The 19,679-nt window shown below is 35.5% G+C and overlaps 1 protein-coding gene across 4 annotated transcripts in view; it reads left to right on the top strand.

Annotated features, from left to right (window-relative positions):
- The window catches only part of LOC135195588 (probable phospholipid-transporting ATPase IA), a 291,149-nt gene that overhangs the window by 270,142 nt on the left and 1,328 nt on the right, over positions 1-19,679 (top strand). For 2 of the 4 annotated variants that reach the window (XM_064221906.1, XM_064221903.1), the window contains 2 exons: positions 8,546-8,623; positions 17,470-19,679. The exon at positions 17,470-19,679 is cut by the window's right edge and continues 1,328 nt beyond it. In XM_064221906.1, the coding sequence (XP_064077976.1) occupies positions 8,546-8,623; positions 17,470-17,567 (176 nt within the window). In that variant the 3' untranslated portion in view covers positions 17,568-19,679. The remainder of the gene's footprint in view (positions 1-8,545; positions 8,624-17,469) is intronic. The other 2 variants (XM_064221905.1, XM_064221904.1) reach the window with 1 other exon arrangement.

The raw sequence follows: 19,679 nt of genomic DNA, 5'->3' as shown, positions 1-19,679 counted from the left end.
CTTCGTACATATAAGACTGTAGTTGATGCCTATGCCGGATTCCACCAGGTGCCATTAGATGAGGAGAGCCGACAGTTGACAACGTTTATTACACCATGGGGGAGATACCAGTATTGTCGAACACCTATGGGTCATTGCGCGGCCCCCGAATGCATACACGAAAAGGTTCGATGACGTTATTATTGATGTACACAGAAAGTACAAGTGCATCGATGACATGTTGTTATATGACGACAGTGTTGAGGGAGCCTTTTGGCATACTTATGATTTTTTGCAATTATGTGGAGATAATGGTATTACGCTGAATCCGGATAAATTCCGATTTTGTCAAAGACAGGTAGAGTTTGTGGGGTACGAACTTGATTGGGATAATTATAGACCTTCTAATGAGTGTATGAGTGCCATTAAGAACTTCCCCATGCCTGCAAGCCCAACTATCACGGATATAAGATCTTGGTTTGGACTTGTGAACCAAATTGCACCTTTCGTGGCTGTAGCACCGGTAATGGAACCATTCAGGGATCTTCTCAAGAAATCCCCCCATCGGAAAGTTTATTGGGACCAACGCCTTCAAAACAGTTTTGTTGCAGCCCGGGACAGCATTTGCAAGATGTTGGGCGACGACTGACATATTATGATAAGACAAGGCGCACTGCTGTTGTTACCGATTGGTGCAGAGAAGGAATGGGATTTGTTATATTGCAACAATATTGCAATTGCGAGGATCTCATGCCCCTTTTTGTTGTAAGGGGGGATGGAAACTGGCATTATGTGGCAGCAGGCACCTGACGGAGGCGGAGGCCGCTATGCCGTCATTGAGAGCGGCTGCAGTAGTATGGTGCCTTAGGAAATCGAGATTGTTTTTATTGGGATGCCCGAATTCATTTTAATCACGGACCATAGACCTTTGGTAAAACTCTTTGGGGATAGGAGCCTAAAAGACATTGCAAACCCGAGACTACTAAGTTGAAGGAGAAAACTATGCAATATAGTTTTACCATAAGATATTTGCCGGGGAAGAAGAATTCGGCAGCCGATACGTTATCAAGATACCCAGTGATTCGCAGTGAAACTACCGTCAAAAACGAAGAAGAGGAGGAACTTATGAACGAAGTTTGTATTGCCTCCATGACGTCATCGCTGGCGGATGACGTCATTACTATGGACTGGGCTACCATGAGGGGGGAAGCAGAGAAGGATCCTGATTATTTACTATTGCAGCGACGTGTCAGCGAAGAGGGTTGGCCGTCGTCAAGGTCTCAAGTGGAGCCCTGCCTAAACCTTTTTTCAATGTACGTGATAGGCTGAGTGTCATTGAAGGATTAGTCACATATGCATATGACCGAAGGGGCCAATGGTTCGTCTGGTAGTTCCGGAGGCAATACGTTTACGCATTGCAACCAATTTACATTCAGGTCATCAATCAAACTGACTCCATGATCAGAAGAGCACGACAGGCAGTTTATTGGCCTGGGATTGAGGGTGACTTGGCAATTATAGGGCACAGTGTCATGATTGCAACGTTGCGGCACCTTCGCAACAAAGGGAAAGTATTATATACACTCCCCCTCCCGAATATCCGTTTCAGAGAACTGTTGCAGATTTATTTCAAGTAGCAGGGAGGCAGTATATGGTCTACGCCGATCGACTGAACTGGATGGATGGAAATTTATTTCTTCGCTAACGGAACTACATCCGCGAGATTGATCCCAGTTTTTAGAAGATATTTTATGCAGTGGGGAGCACCTGAAGAAATATCAGTGGACGAGGGCACGAATCTAACGAGCATGGAAATGAGACATTTCTTTGGTAAGTGGGGGTATCTATGAGAGTGTCGTCTGCTCATTACCCCCAGTCCAACGGGCGGGCAGAAGCTGCTGTGCGCACCGCCAAACGAACATTAATGGGCAATACTCTACCTGATGGAGGGCTAGACAATGACAAGGTAGCTCAGGCAGATATTGCAGTATAGAAATACACCTTACGTGGTATAGATAAGTCTCCTGCACAGCTGGCCATGGGGTCGCCAAAACCTTCGAGATTCGGTGCCAATGTTAAAAGTTATCATTTCGTCACCGAGCATTGGTCGGAAACCTTGTCCGCAAGAGAGAGGGAAAGAAGCGTTGTTGAGCAACGAATATCATCCAAGTATAATGAGAAAGCCAAGGATCTTTCCCCCCTACAAATAGGGGAGAGGGTAGCTATCCAGGATGTGGACTACACGAGCCTGGAATAGAAGCGGGGTGGTTATTGAAAAGAATAGATACCGCCAATATCGCATAAGGTTAGACGGGAGCGGAAGAATTTCGACAAGAAATCGCAGCATTTGAGATCCCTACCACCACACACCTGAGGGAGAACCTACTCCCACCGCCTCGGGGATGGCTGGACCAGTACCCACCCAGGAGAGAAGTAGCACTAGGGTACGTCGTCCCCCGCAATGGCACGATGATTATATTACAGAGTAATTCATTTTAGTTGTGTTTAATAAGTGTTCCTCTTGTCATGTTTACCATTTATGTATGTTCCAGCGCTGTGTCCGAAGGACTATCTTTATTATAGCTGAATTCCCTTTACTTCATATGTTACTACCTTTACCAGTTTTATTATTTTTGCAACTAAAAGGAGAAATCTATACTTATGTTTTAAATATACTATGTTTGCTTTGAATGGGGAGCTTTGATCTTAAAGGGGAGGTGTAGGAATGTTCCATTTGAGGTACGATATGTTTTCCCTGTTATGTGTATCTCTTTGCACGGGGTTCGGGAAAAGACAAGTCAGTTCCCGCTCATCCCTTGATCTGTAATCAACTCATGTACATTAAAGGAATCAACTGGTCCCGAGTATGTCTCAACCTGCTTACAGTTCACGACACTATTAAGTCGCGTGTTCAAATCTTGTCACAGAATGCACAAGTAAATGCTGCACTTAATAGGCATGCCTTAAAATTAACATAATCGAATGGTGATTAACCACCCACTTACAGAGCTAAGGGATTTTGCTACAAGCAGACACGACGCCACATGGTTGACCCTGTACCCAGGATAGGTTCAAATGAATGAGTATTGGGGTAGAGGATCTTGATACAAGGATAAAAGGAAGGATGGGATGCAAGGATAGTTGATGGATAGGAGGTGAGGTCCTCATGCAGACACCTTACCTTTATAGACAAACTTTTGTTGGTAGAGGACGGACCGGCCACTGAAGTACGGCCTATCGCTGCGACGTTCGCAGAGGGAGAGTACAGGCCACAGGGAGACACTCAGCCCAGGGAAGCTGGCCGTGAGAGGCCTCCGACCAGCTTCCTTAGGGAGAAATGCCCCACGCGGTCATCGACTTTCCGTGCTTTTTGTTTTAGGCCTACTTTTGCTTCCAAGTTGTCCCTCGCCTGGGCGGGATAAATGGCGCTGGCGTCTTGCGGAGGCATCTAGAAAATAGACCCCGGGGGTAGGAGTCTAGTCTTGGGTGGGTGGATGAGGTGGTGGGTCTATGGGTTGTTCACGACGCTTGGGCAAATTTAAATATATATATGATAAACTCTTAAGCGTCTCTTTTGTGCTTCCAACATGGCGGAATGGATAATCCTACAGTTTAGGACCCCAAATTCACTGCATTACGTAAAGTCAAGATCAGCGCACAGATTTCGCAAATATTTATTGAACCATGGAAAACAATGAAAATATGAGCATTAATGTTTAAAGAAGCATAGATTGTAAAAAAAGTGGTGGGTGGGGGGGTGGGGGGGCGGGAATGAAGGGAAGGGGAGACGAAAATAAACTTTCGGGGTGGAAACGTATCCTTAAGATTTCAGAAAAATCGTAAACTCTTACTTCTTCTTTAGGCAGACAAAAAGCTCATTTTTAAAGACTTCTCAAGTTGCTACTGGAGAGCAATAACCCCCGCCAACTTCCTAACTGGTTCCTATTCCTTAGCGTTCACTCCAAAACAGTTGCGGGCACACTACATTATTCATAGCGTGTGGCGCAGAGCTTTATTATTACCTTTGTTTTTTTTTACGGTCTTTGCTTTTTTTATCATAAATACTTTTTTTTTTTTAGTAAACAACTTCTGTTTGCGGATCTGTCGGAAGAAGAAATTGAAAATAGGAAAGAAAACTTAAAACACACAAGGGAGCAGTGAATTTGGACTCAAACTGTAGGACCCCAAGGAATGTTGCTTTTTCCAGCTTTTAGGAAAGGCTTTACCATAAAACACCCTATTTAAGCACTCCTTAAATAAAATTGTGCTAATTACAGAATTGCAGCTTTTAAGAACATATATCAAAAGCATTGCCTGCCATCAGTCCTTTCACAGTATAATGCTTTTAGCTAAATTCACTTTTTTTTCATTTAATACTCATTATTGATGATTGTTGAAATGCGTGGTTATATTTTAGATGTGATTACAAGTATCTGAAAAGATGTATTTACCAAGAAAGTAAAATGTCATGTAACATATAAATTATGTACTTCCGAATTATTCTGTGATCGTCTCTAAGCGTATTACAGTAAATATATATATAAAAAAACTGGTGCATAAACTTTGCATCGGAGTTGTTGACTTGCACACTGTCCTTTTAAAGTTGAGCTTAATTAACCAAGAACCCTGTACAACTGGTACTTATTGGGGAAGGCTGATGAGCGAGTCATTACAAGTGAAAGGTATTAGAAATTTGTCCATGTTTTATAGTTAATTGTTGGTGACTGCAAGCGTAACAAAATTATTATTTGAATTGGAGGTTGTACAGGGATTCCTTGGGTATTTATACCAAGGGTATTTATACTATGTATGCCCTCTTACTGCTGTTTTTGTTAGGTCTTGTGTTTTGAATTAGAAAGAAAATTTTGTTTAATACTGTAGTTATTCTTTTAATACCAATGTGGTTTCATGTTTTGCTCTGCATGTGTAGATCATTAATTTAGAATCTTAGAACCTTTAATTGAATGTTAATGTGTGTTATATATGACTGTAATTGCTTAAATTTGCTGTTAGAGTATCATCTCTGCAGCCCTGATAAATATATCTATGTTATTCCTTTAATGGAATGTACAGTGAAATCTTTCAAGAAATGAAATAATAATATTACAGTATAGGACATTATACCTTGAAGATATGAACCCTGAAGCATTCCTCATATGCTGAAACACACACACAAAAAATTCATGTCAATGTTGATTTATCACACTAGGTGCTGCAGAAAAGATCCCCATCGATAAGAAGTTTGCGAAGGGTTCCGTCCCATATTCTGCCTGGGCCTAAATTCCTGAATGTATTGGTAGATGTGCAACTTCTTTTCTTCTTAATGTCACTCTTACTCACACTCTTAACCACTTGCACCCAATGTCTTTGATCATAGTACTATATGTGTTTCACTTCAAATCACACATTGTGTTCATCACAGGGTATTACTGTGCACTCAGAAGAAAAACTTACAAAATATTTAACAATTTATAGCTTATCTTATACAGTACAGCATAAGAAAAGTACCACATAGCATTATTGTATAAGGTATGGTACTGTATTGGAAAACGAGAAGCTATTCTGGAATATTTATCATATGGCATTGTGTAGGGTAGTGCCTGGAACTGTAAGTTCTCCAGTCTTGAGGAATTAATGTTTCATTGCAAGTTCATACAAGGTGACAGAGCCAACATCCCATGTACCAAGGTAAAAGGACTGCAACTGGCAACTGAGAATTCCAAGTGGCACACTGGAAGCATTCATTGACAGTCTCAGCTAATTAGCCAGAATCATTAGGTTACCAAAATTCTTATACTCAGACTGAAGAAGTTGCATCTCTTGAGTTGTGCTAGGTGGTATTACGCCCAAAGGACTTTAGCATATATAATTTAAGTCATCAAGCCGAAAAGTGGCTTTAATTGGGGGTAATTTGGCAGAGGCATAACTCTGATGAAAAGGGTTCAGCATAATGCAGTTTAAAATCTGTCTTAAAATTGCATGGTGCCATACCCAGTCTGTGTATATTTTAATAGTCATATCATCATTAGGGTGATGGTGATGCTTTGCATGAATTGATGTTAATTTTCACAAAAACAGCAATATTAGAATGGTAATAAAGTAATGTACATTCGGTTTTCTTCCTGGTAACATAATACATACAAAGCCTGGAAAAAAATCTGTTTAAGTGTTCAAGCGTAGTGCCTTCTCAATGTTGCGGGTTTCAGGTAAGCTGCAGCATACTTTCTTGCTATTTCTGAATTATGTTAACAAGAAAACCATCATAAATATGTATTTGTAAATGTATTTGTAAAATTGTAAATAGAATTGTTTTTAACATAAAAGTAGATGATGGGGAAGTAAGCAATTTTGTTTTCTTTAATATAAATTAATTAAGATATACCAAATAGAAGGTAGTAAAAATGTTTTAAATAGTAGTACTAGCTATGTAAGCTGATATTAAGTTTCATGCAAGGCTTATGGAAGAGAGAAAAAAAAAACTGAAGAAATCTTGAAAAGGAAACTGGAAAATTCATTGTTTTGGTAGGACTGCACCCTGGGATCGGTTATGTTAGGATTTTAAGCTAGTGCACAGTTAAAGTGGACCGACACCCCAACTTTAAGTGAAACTACTTGAAAGTTGGCGTGATATACATTTTCTCATCAGGTTTTCCCTTTTGATATTTTAATGCTTGTCTTTCATTAAAACCTTTAAGTACTTTACAAAAAACTTTAAAGCTGACCATGCTATTTAATTATGTTCACTGCATCATCTGAAAGGTTATTCTCATTTTTATTGTGTGGGGCAAGATAGCTTGATTTACCTGAAATTTCCTAAATAATGAGGAATCAGGATTGAAGTGCATACTGAAAATCTGCCAAATTGAAGATTTAAGTTTTGTATTTTCATGTGGTGCAATGTGAAATGTGCCATAACTATGAACAAAGAACCAGCAAATTTACACGTCACCTCATAAGTAATCTGTCTTTGCTTAATCCTATGTGTTTAATTATTCTTTCACTATATTGTTATTCCCTTCTTGCCCTTTAATTATTTTGTAATATTTCCTATAGAGATACATCCATTTTACAGATAATACTAGGCAGACAATCAAAGCCCATCTGTTTCTTAGTGTACTAAATGGGTGCTCTTGCAATTAACTTTTTATAAGTTAGCCCAGTTAGTAAATTGACAACTATCCCTTCCCTTGACAGAATGCCTAAAACCATTTTATTTTTGTAATCCTAGGAAATTTAATACGGTACAGTACATGTACGTATGTATTTTCGTCATTTGTTCTATTTATTAGAAACAATAAACCCTTTGTTTCAGTTAAACATGGAAGTAGATTATCTTATATTTAAGAACATGAGAACAACATTTAGTCTTTACGACCAAGCTACAAGGGCTGTTAAAGAGAGAGTGGCTAAGAGGTTCATCACTGTTAGTTTACATTGTAAGGTAACATTTGGAATGTACATTGCAAGTTTGCAAGCGAGTCCAAATTTGTATATGGTATTGGGCAATATGCTATGAGGTACTCAGTCACAGAGAATGCATAATAAAGTAACAAACCCTACATATAGTCTATACAGTTATGTTCATACATTACCTTGATACAGTATGTATGTTGCTACACAGTTGTGTAAATAGATTTTTCCTTCGTCAAAATCCCTTTATTATGAATTTTGGAGCCTTTCTCTGCATCTGTGCAGATTTTGTACAGCAACCTAGATGCTGCAAAAACATGTTCTCATACCGTATTCTATCATTTATTTACACTGACAGGAACTTTTCCATTACAGAATGTTAGTTTTTAATTGCACATTAAGTGAATCAGGTGTATATTTTGTATGCTTTTCATTAAAACTAAATTAAAGGTGTTTATGCTTACCACATCATTTCTGTAGTGCTAGAATTAATTTGAAAAGTGGAAAGACAGTACACATCATAAGAGTACGTATACATACTAAGTATTAATTGAATGCTCTGTAGCTAAGACAACCACAAAGGAATATTAGACTACCGCGTACTCATTAAATTCACAGAGATGTACGTTTCTTGGTACTATATGATGTGTATTATGGACATCGTAGGGATAACTATTCCGTCATATTAGTAAATCTTCACAATGATGTGCTGTATTGAGATTTTAGGATATTAGGGAATTTCCTTGTGTATGGAATGTCTTAAAACAATTTTCATTATTAAAGCTGTAGGTTGCATTTTCTTCCAGCAGGCATCAGAGTTTTGGATTTACTGAATAAGTTTTGATGTTTACAGTATTTTTATCTTTTCAGTTGTCATCTTTACCGACTGTTATTTCCATTGGTTTCTTTGGGCACAAACACATTTTATCTATGTAGTTATTTAAGTTATTACATATTATTCAGTATAAAGTGTTGTAGTAGTATGTACTGTGGTTTTTATCTTAGTCCAGGACTTTGATATCCTGTTGTTGTAAAGACAAAAGTTCAGAGTATATATGTATATACTGTGCAGTGTATATATGTATGCATTACATTCACTATATGTAAATACACAAGTAAATACTGTATAAGTATAGTTTATTTTTGTGTCCAACAGCACATACCATACCACAAGTACAACCATCTTCTTGGAAGCCTCGCTTGAATCCAGTTGAAGTGCACTCAGCACTCAGGTGTAAGACAAATTATCATCTTGCTTATTGGACTACTCTTTAACAATAATTTAGTATACTTATTGCACCATTCACACTCCATCATTGGTTTCATACATATATGGTGCTGTTGTGTGATGTTTTATGATTGCAAAATTTTCTTTTTCTAGATTCTGCATTCCTTGTTTATATTACAGCTAACCATAGTAATAGCTCATTGATGACCTCGTCAACACTACCTTGAATTCTAATGAGCTGTTTCCCATATTTCAGAGGGCTTCAAAGTTTTTTCAGATTTAGTCATGATATTGCATAGGGAATACTTGTTTAGGAAATAAAGACAGAAACTGATACTTTATGCTGTATGCTAAAGTATATACATAATGTTGTATATTTCAAGATACCATGAAATGTGTGGAAAATAGCTTGTTAGGCACAAAATTAATTCAGGTTGCCTGATTAAGACCTAGGGGAGGAAGGGAGTGGACAGCTGAAGTAGTGTTTCCTGAAGAAGAGTAAAGAAATAGATTATCTCTTGGAGCTTCTGTCTTAATATAGAAAGAAAAGTGGCAAACCTGAGATTGAGGACTGTCTAAATATACTACCCATTAGTGATGAAGAGTAAAGTTCTACAAACTTTCTATTTCAATGTTAATGCCACTTCAGAGACAAGTATTTAATGATTAATAAGTCAAAATAATTTTTTTATTAATTTTAATTACTACATTATTTTGCCTGATTTTGTGCTAGAATAAACTTCACTTAACTTTTAGATATATTGCACTGCTTATAGTTATTAAAGTGAAGTCACTGCAGACTTCCTGCTAATAACATTCAATTATGTAAATAAACATTGTAAATATAATAATTAAATGGATAAAGTATGATGGCTATCCACAAGCTATGAATTTTTCTGTAATAACAAAATCTCACAGCCAGAAAACACATTTTCACTACCAACATCAAAACCTTTTAGCAAACTAGTTCCTTGTGTATACCGTAGAGATACATACTTATAAGAAATCTATAGTCCTTACAGTAAATCAACTAGCTCATGATAATGTAGTCATTCCAAGTCTAGTTATCCCTAAAGGAAAATGGTAAATCAGCATTAAACATTGGTGAGAAAAATTAAAGATGCATTTCGTCTGGCTCAGTGTCATTGTATGTTACTACTATATCAGAACCTTTACATTATATTGACCCCCCATCCCTCGTTGTTAGGTGTTGGTTTTAGAGAGCAGCTACTTGGGTCCAAATCACAATTTTGTTCTCAGTTGTTGCTCTTAACAAATTGGTTAGGATTTCTTTCCTTCTTCCATTTCACTTCTTTCTTGGTCAGGATGGAGCCTTTGTTAACAAGAAAAGTGCATAGTTGAATATGGACAAGATCATCTTTAGTATGCAAAGGAGGGGGAGGATAGATGGCATACCCAATCATCCTTAGAATATAGGTAGCCGACATTTTTAGGCGAGGTTAAAGTTCAGTGCTAAGCTGTTTCTAATGCTGGGCCAAATCTCATTGTACTTAAGACCTTTAAGGCACTAGGAGCATTGCATATCTCTGAGTATGAACTGTACAGCAATATGTCAAAAAGGGGTTCAAAACTTTCTAAATGTTGATGACCTAAGTATAGAAATGATTCATCTGTTCATGTTAAAGAATCAGAATGCAACACTCCCTTTTTCTCCAATGAGCAACCCTCAGTGGATTGATTGCCAGAATTATTTTCAAGTCTAAGACTATAAACATGTTAACTTGTTAATTATACTTCAGAGATCTCGTGCTGTATTTGAAAGTTCGCTGATTTATGCTGTGGTGCACTGCAATTCCTAATATGATTATTACTTCTTTTTATGGATAAGGAATCCAAGCCTATAAGGAAATGGGAACTCCTTTTATTGCATTTTGAATGATTTTTTAAGGGTTACAGTTAAATTACATTTCAGACTCTTTAAAAAAAGACTTGTCATTTATCACTGCTTTATCATATTTTGATTATGGTTGCAGGTTATACTGTGGACTAATGCTAGAATGTTTAATATTATTATGATACATACTTGCATATCGTCAAGTTCAAAATTATTTTAGCATGTTTTGTCAATACTTTAATAATGATTTCTAAACTAGATATAATGTCAAGTAAGTACAGTTATATTTACCATATGTACAAATAAGAAAGACTGATGAGTAGTTTTATATATATATATAATATATATATATATATATATATATATATATATATAAATATATATAGATAGATATTATATATATATATATATTCTAATTTCTATATATATGTACAGGTGGTCCCCGGGTTACGACGGTTCCGGCTTACGACGGTTCCGGCTTACGACGTTCCGAGGTTACGACGCTTTTTCTTAAATATTCAATGGAAAATCCGTCCTGGGTTACGACGCTTGTTCCGAGGTTACGACGCTGACGCTTCCGACGCTTTTAAAAAACGCATACTATGATAAAAATCCTTTATAGTTTAGCACAGTATATTAATAAAAATAAGTTTCTGGTTAGATTACAACAAAAATTTTGAGGTTATGATGATTTTCGACACTTTTTATGTCGTATTTTTCTATGTTTTTTAGTGACGCGTCATATGCGGAACTAGTTTCCGAGCGAATGAATACATACTAGCTTGCAGTGCGCAAAGTTTACATTTAACAGTCCAAAAGTGCAAATAATGAAAAAATCATTGCTTGTTTCCAGTAATAATAATAAAACGAAGTTTCTGGTTAGATTACAACGCAAATTCCAAGTATCCAAAGAGAGACATTATCCAGTAATTTGATCAGAGAGAGAGAGAGAGAGAGAGAAGAGAGAGAGAGAGAGGCGTCTTCCGACGCTCCGAGTTAAGGACAGAGAAGTGTTCGTTTTGTTAAACGGCCTCTGACTCATGCCAGTAAATGTTTTGTTGATACTAATAATATAAGCCTATTTAAAGATATGTTTACTTTGATTAGTCTATATGATACGTAAATAGTAATCAACTGTTCTTGTAGCCCTCAAGATTTAGCAAAATCGAAGTATCCAAAGAGAGACATTATTCAGTACACTGGAACCTTGACATACGAATTTAATTTGTTCCGTTACCATCGTCGTATATCAAAACAGTTGTATCTCAAAGCATTTTTTTTTTTTTTTTTTTTTTACCATTTAAAATAATGTAATATGTATTAATCCGTTCTAGCGCTATGAAACCACACCTAAACACAGCTAAATTACATATATAACCACAACAATTTACACAAATAAACGAGTAATAACACACATAATGATAAAATAACATAGCAATGTGATAAATGATAATAAATGTTAATAAAATCAATTGAAAAAAAGAAAGGAATTTTACTTACCACAACGAAAGATGACGTGAGGCCAGCAGGGGGAGGAGGTAGGGAAGGGTGGCAGGGAACGATTTGTTCTCTTTTTATTTATGTATGTACACTAATAACTACGTAATAAACACAAATGAAATAACATTGCTAAACTAATTTTTATTTATTTTTTTTAATCAGTTCGTAGTTTAGAAATAATGGTGATGCCTTTGGAAGGTTTTTATAGCTTCCTTCTGCTTGATGATCGTGGATATTGTAGAAGAATTTCGACCATACTCGTTTGCCAAATCGACGATACGAACGCCACGTTCATGCTTTGCTATAATTTCATGTTTTGCTTCCATCGAAATAATTTTCTTGGGTTTTTTCTTATCACCTGCTTTGTCTTTAGCTTTGAGACCCATGGTTAATAATAAAATAGACAAAATAACACGAAAAATAGGCGCAAATACAACGAACTAAACAACGATGTGTTAACATGCAGCACCAACAAACAAACAGACTGAACGCCATTTATCGGTCGCCTATACAACTAACACTCATCGCAAAATCGTATCTCAAATATTTCGTTGTATATCAAAGCTTATATTTTCGCAAATTTTCTGTTGTATCTCAAAACATTCGTATATTAGGGCAATTGTATGTCAAGGTTCCAGTGTAATTTGATCAGAGAGAGAGAGAGAGAGAGAGAGACGCCTTGGCAACAATGGTCAGGGGGATTGACGTAACTTTTATTTTCTGAACAGATAGGACAGAGAAGTGTTCGTTTCATTAAACGGCCTCTGACTCATGGCAGGAAATGTTTTGTTGATACTATTATATAAGCCTATTTAAAGATACGTTTACTTTAATTAGTCAATGTGATACGTAAATAGTAATCAGCTGTTCTTGTAGCCCTCAAGATTTGGCAAAATCACTCCAGGTTGTACATAAAACTTCAAGAATGTAGTGTCACCAGAGGATTACAATAGTTTTTACCTTCAAGAGCCAGCATTCTTTTATGAAAATAACTCCAGGTTGTACATAAGACTACAGGAAACAACATGTTGTGTAACCAAAGGATTACAAGTAAGGTTTTTATAACTTTTTATTAGTTTAAGACATATTTCCAAGCGTCGTTCCGGCTTACGACGATTTTCGGCTTACGACGCGTCTCAAGAACGGAACCCCCGTCGTAACCCGGGGACTGCCTGTATATATATATATTAATATATATATAATATATATATATATATATATATATATATATATATATATATATATATATATATATATATATATATATATATATATATACACACACATATGTAATGCTGTGTATACCAAGATATTTGTAGGTAAAGGTACCTTAAAAATAACTTATATAGCTATATTTATTATAGTGTTAATTATACAATCTCAACAATTATTTTTGTATGATGCTATATATATATATAGACTGATTATTGTACTTGATACCACAACAAAAGTCAAAACTCCTTTTATATTGCAGAACAAGTTTTTTCATACCTCCATTGATTATATGTATGATTATATTATGATCTTGCAACATTCCAATGATCACCAGTCTTACTAAACATATACCCTCTGGACCCTCAGTATACGTAAATTGACCAATAACTTTACTTTTCAAGGCAAGTATGTCAGTGAGCCTGGAAGTAGACTTGATTTCTTCAGATTCAGACACTATGAGCCTTCAAGGGCAGTTGACAATCAAGAAGCCATACAAATTTTGAAGCTCAAAATTAGCTGGTATCTGGTTCTGTTACTACTGTCCACATTTTTCAGATTTCTTGTCAGCTATCACCTTCCAGAAACAATGCCATCCAGCAGTAATTCATGCCACTATGAAGAGTAATCTTCCAAATGGAAACCTTAACATTTACACACAGATTACCAAAAATTATCGAAGAGTAAAGTAAAGAAGCAAAACATAGTATGGAATGTATACTATGCTACTTATATTTAATAAAAAAAACCAGTTAAAGAAAGAGAATCAGGTAATTATACAGTTGTCATGAAAAAATTACCGAAGAAGAAAGCAAAGAAATAAAGCATAATAGTACGTATATGCGTATATGTACCTACTCTTTGCTATACTACAAGAAACATATAGGGAAAAGAAATTACAGTAATCATAAGTGCCATTTAGTTAGCAGTTCATTAGCTAATTAACACTTAATAGTAGGAAAGGAAATGTTCTCATAAAATTGTAAATTATTAAAGAAATCTGTTTTTTTTTTTAATAACTACTAGTTAGTACCATATCTTTCCAAGCTGGAAAGAATGAATGTGGGATCTCTCTCCATACTCAGTCTCATTTTTTATGGAAGTGTTAGCTTGCATAACTACACCTAAAAAGAGAGAGTGAGAAAAACATCATACATCGATGTCCTAGCTTGAAAATCTAAGACGTTTTTGGGGAAATAGGTAAATTACGTTACATTGAACCTTGTCCATAATAACCAAGAAATACAAGGAAACCTATCGGAAACTGCTCCATTGTCAAGAACACAACAAATGTAACTTAGGGGCCTTGTGGATGTCATTTGTTTATTCTTCTGCAAGTACTATACAATATCTCGTATAGTACATAATTCATTCAAAACCAGAATTGAAAGATATTAATGGCCTGCCTCCTTAAAGGACAATACTGTATACAGCTTGTCATAACTCATATGATTCAGTGATCAAATTAAAATGTCTGATAATTGTTATCCCCAACTCTTTAAGAATATTTAGGGTAATTGAAAGTATTGCACAGGCAATAGCATACCCATGAATGATTACCAGTTGTGCTGGATATAGTAGTAATCTTTAGTTCCTACAGAAATGTTTAGCAACTTTTAATGAACATAACAAATTTCTGATTTGCTACAGTGTGAGATAGCTGTAGTATTTGTTATCCTGTGCTAATGTGACCAAATTAGATTTATGGGAAAACATGTACGTATATGCATTATATTTGCAGTTAAGCTAAAATGAAACATAAAAAATATAAAGAAATTTCACTGCTTCAGATTTAGCATTATTACACCATGAATTGTTGTGTTAATAAATTGCTGTGTGTTGGTGTCAATGGCTGTATTTATATGTTGGCAAGGGGAGGAAAATGGTGATGCCAGGGCATTTTATTTCTGTCTACAGTTTGTTGTTGATGGCTAGCACCTGACTCACTCAGGTTTGGTAATAAATTGCATTGGTCAAGAGATTGGCTTGCATTCAATAGTTATGTTAGTAGTTGATGGCTTGGAGTATTGTAAGGGGGCAGTTCCACAGTGCATTGAGTGGCAATCCTGACATCTATTGTCGATAGTATTAGGTCCAGTAGGTTAATATGTTTTGTCTCTTCATAGTGCTCACTGATTGTGCCCTTCTGGACGTAGTGTGAAACATATTTTGGTCATCCTAGTGCAAATACTCTTAATACAAGTTGTCCTTTCTTAGTTGGGAGTTTGGTACCCAGTCAGGTGTACCATTCATCATTGAACTTGATTTTCTGTAAGCACCTCAGTGGCGTGATTGGTATGGTCTTGGCCTGTGTGGGAGTTCGATTCTCGGGGATTCCACTGAGGGGTTAGAGATGTGTATTTCTGGTGATAGAAGTAGACTCTCGACGTGGTTCTGAAGTCATGTAAAGCCGTTGGTCCCATTGCTGAATAACCACTGGTTCCGTGCAACATAAAAACGCCGTACATACAAATAAACAATATGAACAGTGCCATTATAACATATGTTCAGAGGGCCCTTTCTCATTTTTACACTTGACATTTTGTACCCAAGGAATGTAACTGAGTTGCCCAAGTGACTGTTCATCCAACAATAACATGGACAAATCAAGGAGATCCTTGATGAATGATACAATCTTCCTTCTTCATATCCCCCTATCACCAGTAAAGCTAACCCCCAAATTCATGCCATGTTGGCATGAATGTGTAATAGTACCCATAAGATGAATGTGCTTGAAGAGAAATAATCACTGAATACCTTATGTAAACTCATCAACCATAACCAGACAGTTAATATTGTAATATCATTGGAACTAGAATATGTCAAGCCTCCTGCAAAAGACTGACCCAACAATAAACGTGTGATACCCTTAGAAAGAAGAATTTCATCTATCAGTTCCAGGGCCTTGTTTGAGAATATACTAGCACTCACTGCACTGCACTTCTCCAAAAGAATTTCATATGTCTAAAAGTGTGTACCACCAGAAAGCCACCTGAAAATGACAATAATATACTGACTTGGCAGGTTCTAATATCCATCACAGATGTCATCCATAGTGGAGGCATTCTTGTTGCCTCATAAGCATTAGAAAACCTCCAAGACAAGCTAATACTACATATCTTGATGTTCTGGACTATGTCCTCAGATTAGAGTACCCTGAGACTACCTCCTAGTAAATGGTTATCAAAATTACACCAACAAACCGTCAACCGTCACGCCATATTAGTATTACAAGACTTGATTGACATGGGAAGCAACCAAAGGATAAAAACACCAAATATAGCCATAAAAATCACTAGTATTACATACTATCTTCTCACCTGCCACCACCACCACATAATAAATACTGCCATCAAAACCATCATACTTTATAATTGCAACGACTCTTGTGTTCATGCTATGTTTAAAATAGTACAATAATATGTATAACAAAACTTTGATGTAAATTTATCCATTTCTTGTATAGGTATGTAAAATTGCCTATAAATGTTTATAATAATTCAGTAATAGTAATACTGAAATAGACATTGTTATTGTTATTTTTATTTTGAACAAAGTACTATGTATATTTTTATATATAACAATTTTGCTAATCAGGTATACATAATTTTTCCCAGAATATATTTAAAATTTAACAGTATAGTGTAGTTGCATTTTTTAAAAGTAGTACTCATAGGGTTTTCTAATTTATTACTTGTCATTTTCCCTTTTGCATTAGGTTTTGTGATAGGAATTGTCCACTCTTTTACCTCCTGCTAAATGCAAAGAGGGCCATACAAGTTGTGATGATAATTAACATAATTCTAAGGTTTTAATGACACAAAGAGTACATGTTTTGAATCATGATAAACATGACTCACGTTTAGTCAGTTGTGTGAGCTTGGTACTACTCGGTAAACTTCATCCATTAATAGCTGTGGTAAACCTCTTTGTAACAAAAATTTAAAAGTATGTTTAAGAAATTATTGATTACTTCCATGTAATAGTTAAAGATCATGTTAGACAGAAATTTTAATTACCTAACCATTTCTGAATTCATTTGTGTCACTTTTTTATAATCAGTTGTGCACATTACTGTCTGCTTAATGTCTCAGAGTTTGCAGAGAACATTCATATCTCCTTTTTCAGTGTTTTTGGGTTGAAATTTGAGAGGGAATTCATTATGATATTGTACAGTGATGTTATATGTGAATTTAATTTTAACTTGAAGTCACAGCCCTAGAAAAGGTGTTGCACCAATATGTAAATTTGACATTCTAAGACAGATTGCTTTCTCTTGCCGCAGATGGGTTCGCCTTCTCTCAGGAGGAACATGGAGTAATTGGTCAATCGGAAGTGATTCGAGCATATGATACAACCCAACCAAAGCCGGGTGGTATGTAAGACATATCACGAAGTCTTCAGTGACATTAATCATTAAAATGTTACCTCCTTTAATATGACTACAAGGAATTAGACATGGAGAAGTTTTTGTAAAACGTGCAGAATGGAACTTTTGTAGTGTTCAAAATGCTTCTAGTCGAAAGTCAAGTCCACATTTCACTTAAAGGTAACGACCTTTTTTTTTTCCTTTGAATTTTGTATATATTTTTGAAATGGCCAGTCCTTTAAAATGTTAGAATTATGAAATTGCTTTATTTTGCTACTTCAAAAGATATACAGTATACATATAATTTATTGATTTGCTTGTTGCTTACGAAGCACCAATTTTATTGTCTATTTGCCTTGTGTTCAGAGACAATTATTATCAATCATGTGATATTTTGTAATTCACTCGTTCACATACATTGATCTCATTGAGATGTCATCTCTGGTCACAGTTAACTTTGTGCTTATTCCTTTAAGCCAGATACGTATTACCATTTTATTTCTGAAATAGTTTATAGAGAACAGCACGCCACATTATATTGTAGACTTGTAATCTTATTTTAGGCAGTGTTACTGCGTTACTGATAAGTGTACAATATTATGTATATGTGTATCAGTAACAGTGAAAAAGTGTGATATTTGGTTAAGATTTTAAGAATTTTTGTGTGAAAAGAGTTTTGATTTTTTAAGACTAACACTTTAGAGAAGATTATTTTTTTGTTTGTAACTTTTATTCATTAATTTATTGTAATCCAGCTGCATTCTGTTTTGCATTAATTGCCAGAAATTTAATCATCAGAAGATTAAACATGAGTAGCATTTCCCACTGGTACCATCATATCCAAAATGGTGACTGCCTCAAACACTGTAAGTACAATTTCATATATTTAGACTTGGAGAAAAAAGAATTCACTAAATATTGCATTTGTGCCCAAGTACACACTGCATACAGTATGGAAAAGTTTGTCATGTTGAACACAGAGCACACTAGAAATTATCATAAACGAACGAAGGTGTTATTACCTTCTGACTGAATTTGCTTTGAGCTGAGTACAAAGTGGGAGACGCTATTCTCAGTTTAATGACTTTGAGAGTACTGCAGCATATTAAGTACTTAATTGGCATAGTTTGTTCTATGGGTAACTGTGCAATAGACAATTTAAATATTTATGGGATTGCAGTAAAGGAGGATTGTGGCAGTTTGCTAAAGTATAGTGACTGATAATTCCATCCAGCTAACATAATTTTTAGGCCCATGATTATTTATGTTGGGTTTAGATGTTTTACTAAATTCTGGGAAAACATTTTACTTCGAAACATTAATCATTGCATTTTGTGGTTCAGAAATCTTCAGGAAATTCCCATAATTTTGGAAAAAAAAAAAATAGACATTTTAGTGGTTATAGATCATACTTTCTATTGTATTTGGAATCTCAGGTCAGAATTCAGTTTTTATTTTTATTTCCATTTTTTATAATAGTTTTGAAAAAATTTTCAGGTTTCAAGATTTGTATCTTATAAACATACTTTTTGAAACAGGAGGTTAAGATTTACCTTATGAACAGCAGATTTACTAAGTCTCATCATTTTAGCTATTTACGTACCATTTAGCTACACTAGTGTCAAGAAGAGAATGCAGAAAGTGTTGATTGAAATCCTAGGAACTTTTATATCCTGATGAAGTTTTGTGATTTGGTATGAGGCAATGTGTGTTATGGATATTTTACTGTTAGTAAAGTTTTATATTGTGTAAATATTTACAATAGACTATCCTCAACATAGATTGACTTTTTTTTTTTTTGAAGTACGTACGTATTGAGTATTCTGTTCAATAACCTTAATTAAAATACCAAAGACTCTTAAACTTGGTGACAAATGTTATGAATTATTTGGAAACTTTTTTAACACTTTCTATTAGTTATCTCTATGTGGGGGATGGTTTTTTGTACATATTGAGAAGGTAGATGTAATCATCTTGACGTAAGGAAATTGTGTACTGAAGGTGTAACCCTCACACGTGCCTATTTAGTAAACCGATATACATGCGTAGGTGTACTTGTCATTTATCAGTGTATGATGAAATGGTTTATATAATGCTTCTTTCGTTGAAGAAAGATAGGTACTAAA

Source organism: Macrobrachium nipponense, chromosome 16 (assembly GCF_015104395.2).
Source record: "Macrobrachium nipponense isolate FS-2020 chromosome 16, ASM1510439v2, whole genome shotgun sequence".
Classification (NCBI taxonomy): Eukaryota; Metazoa; Arthropoda; class Malacostraca; order Decapoda; family Palaemonidae; genus Macrobrachium; species Macrobrachium nipponense.
This window is presented reverse-complemented; position numbering and strand designations above follow the sequence as displayed.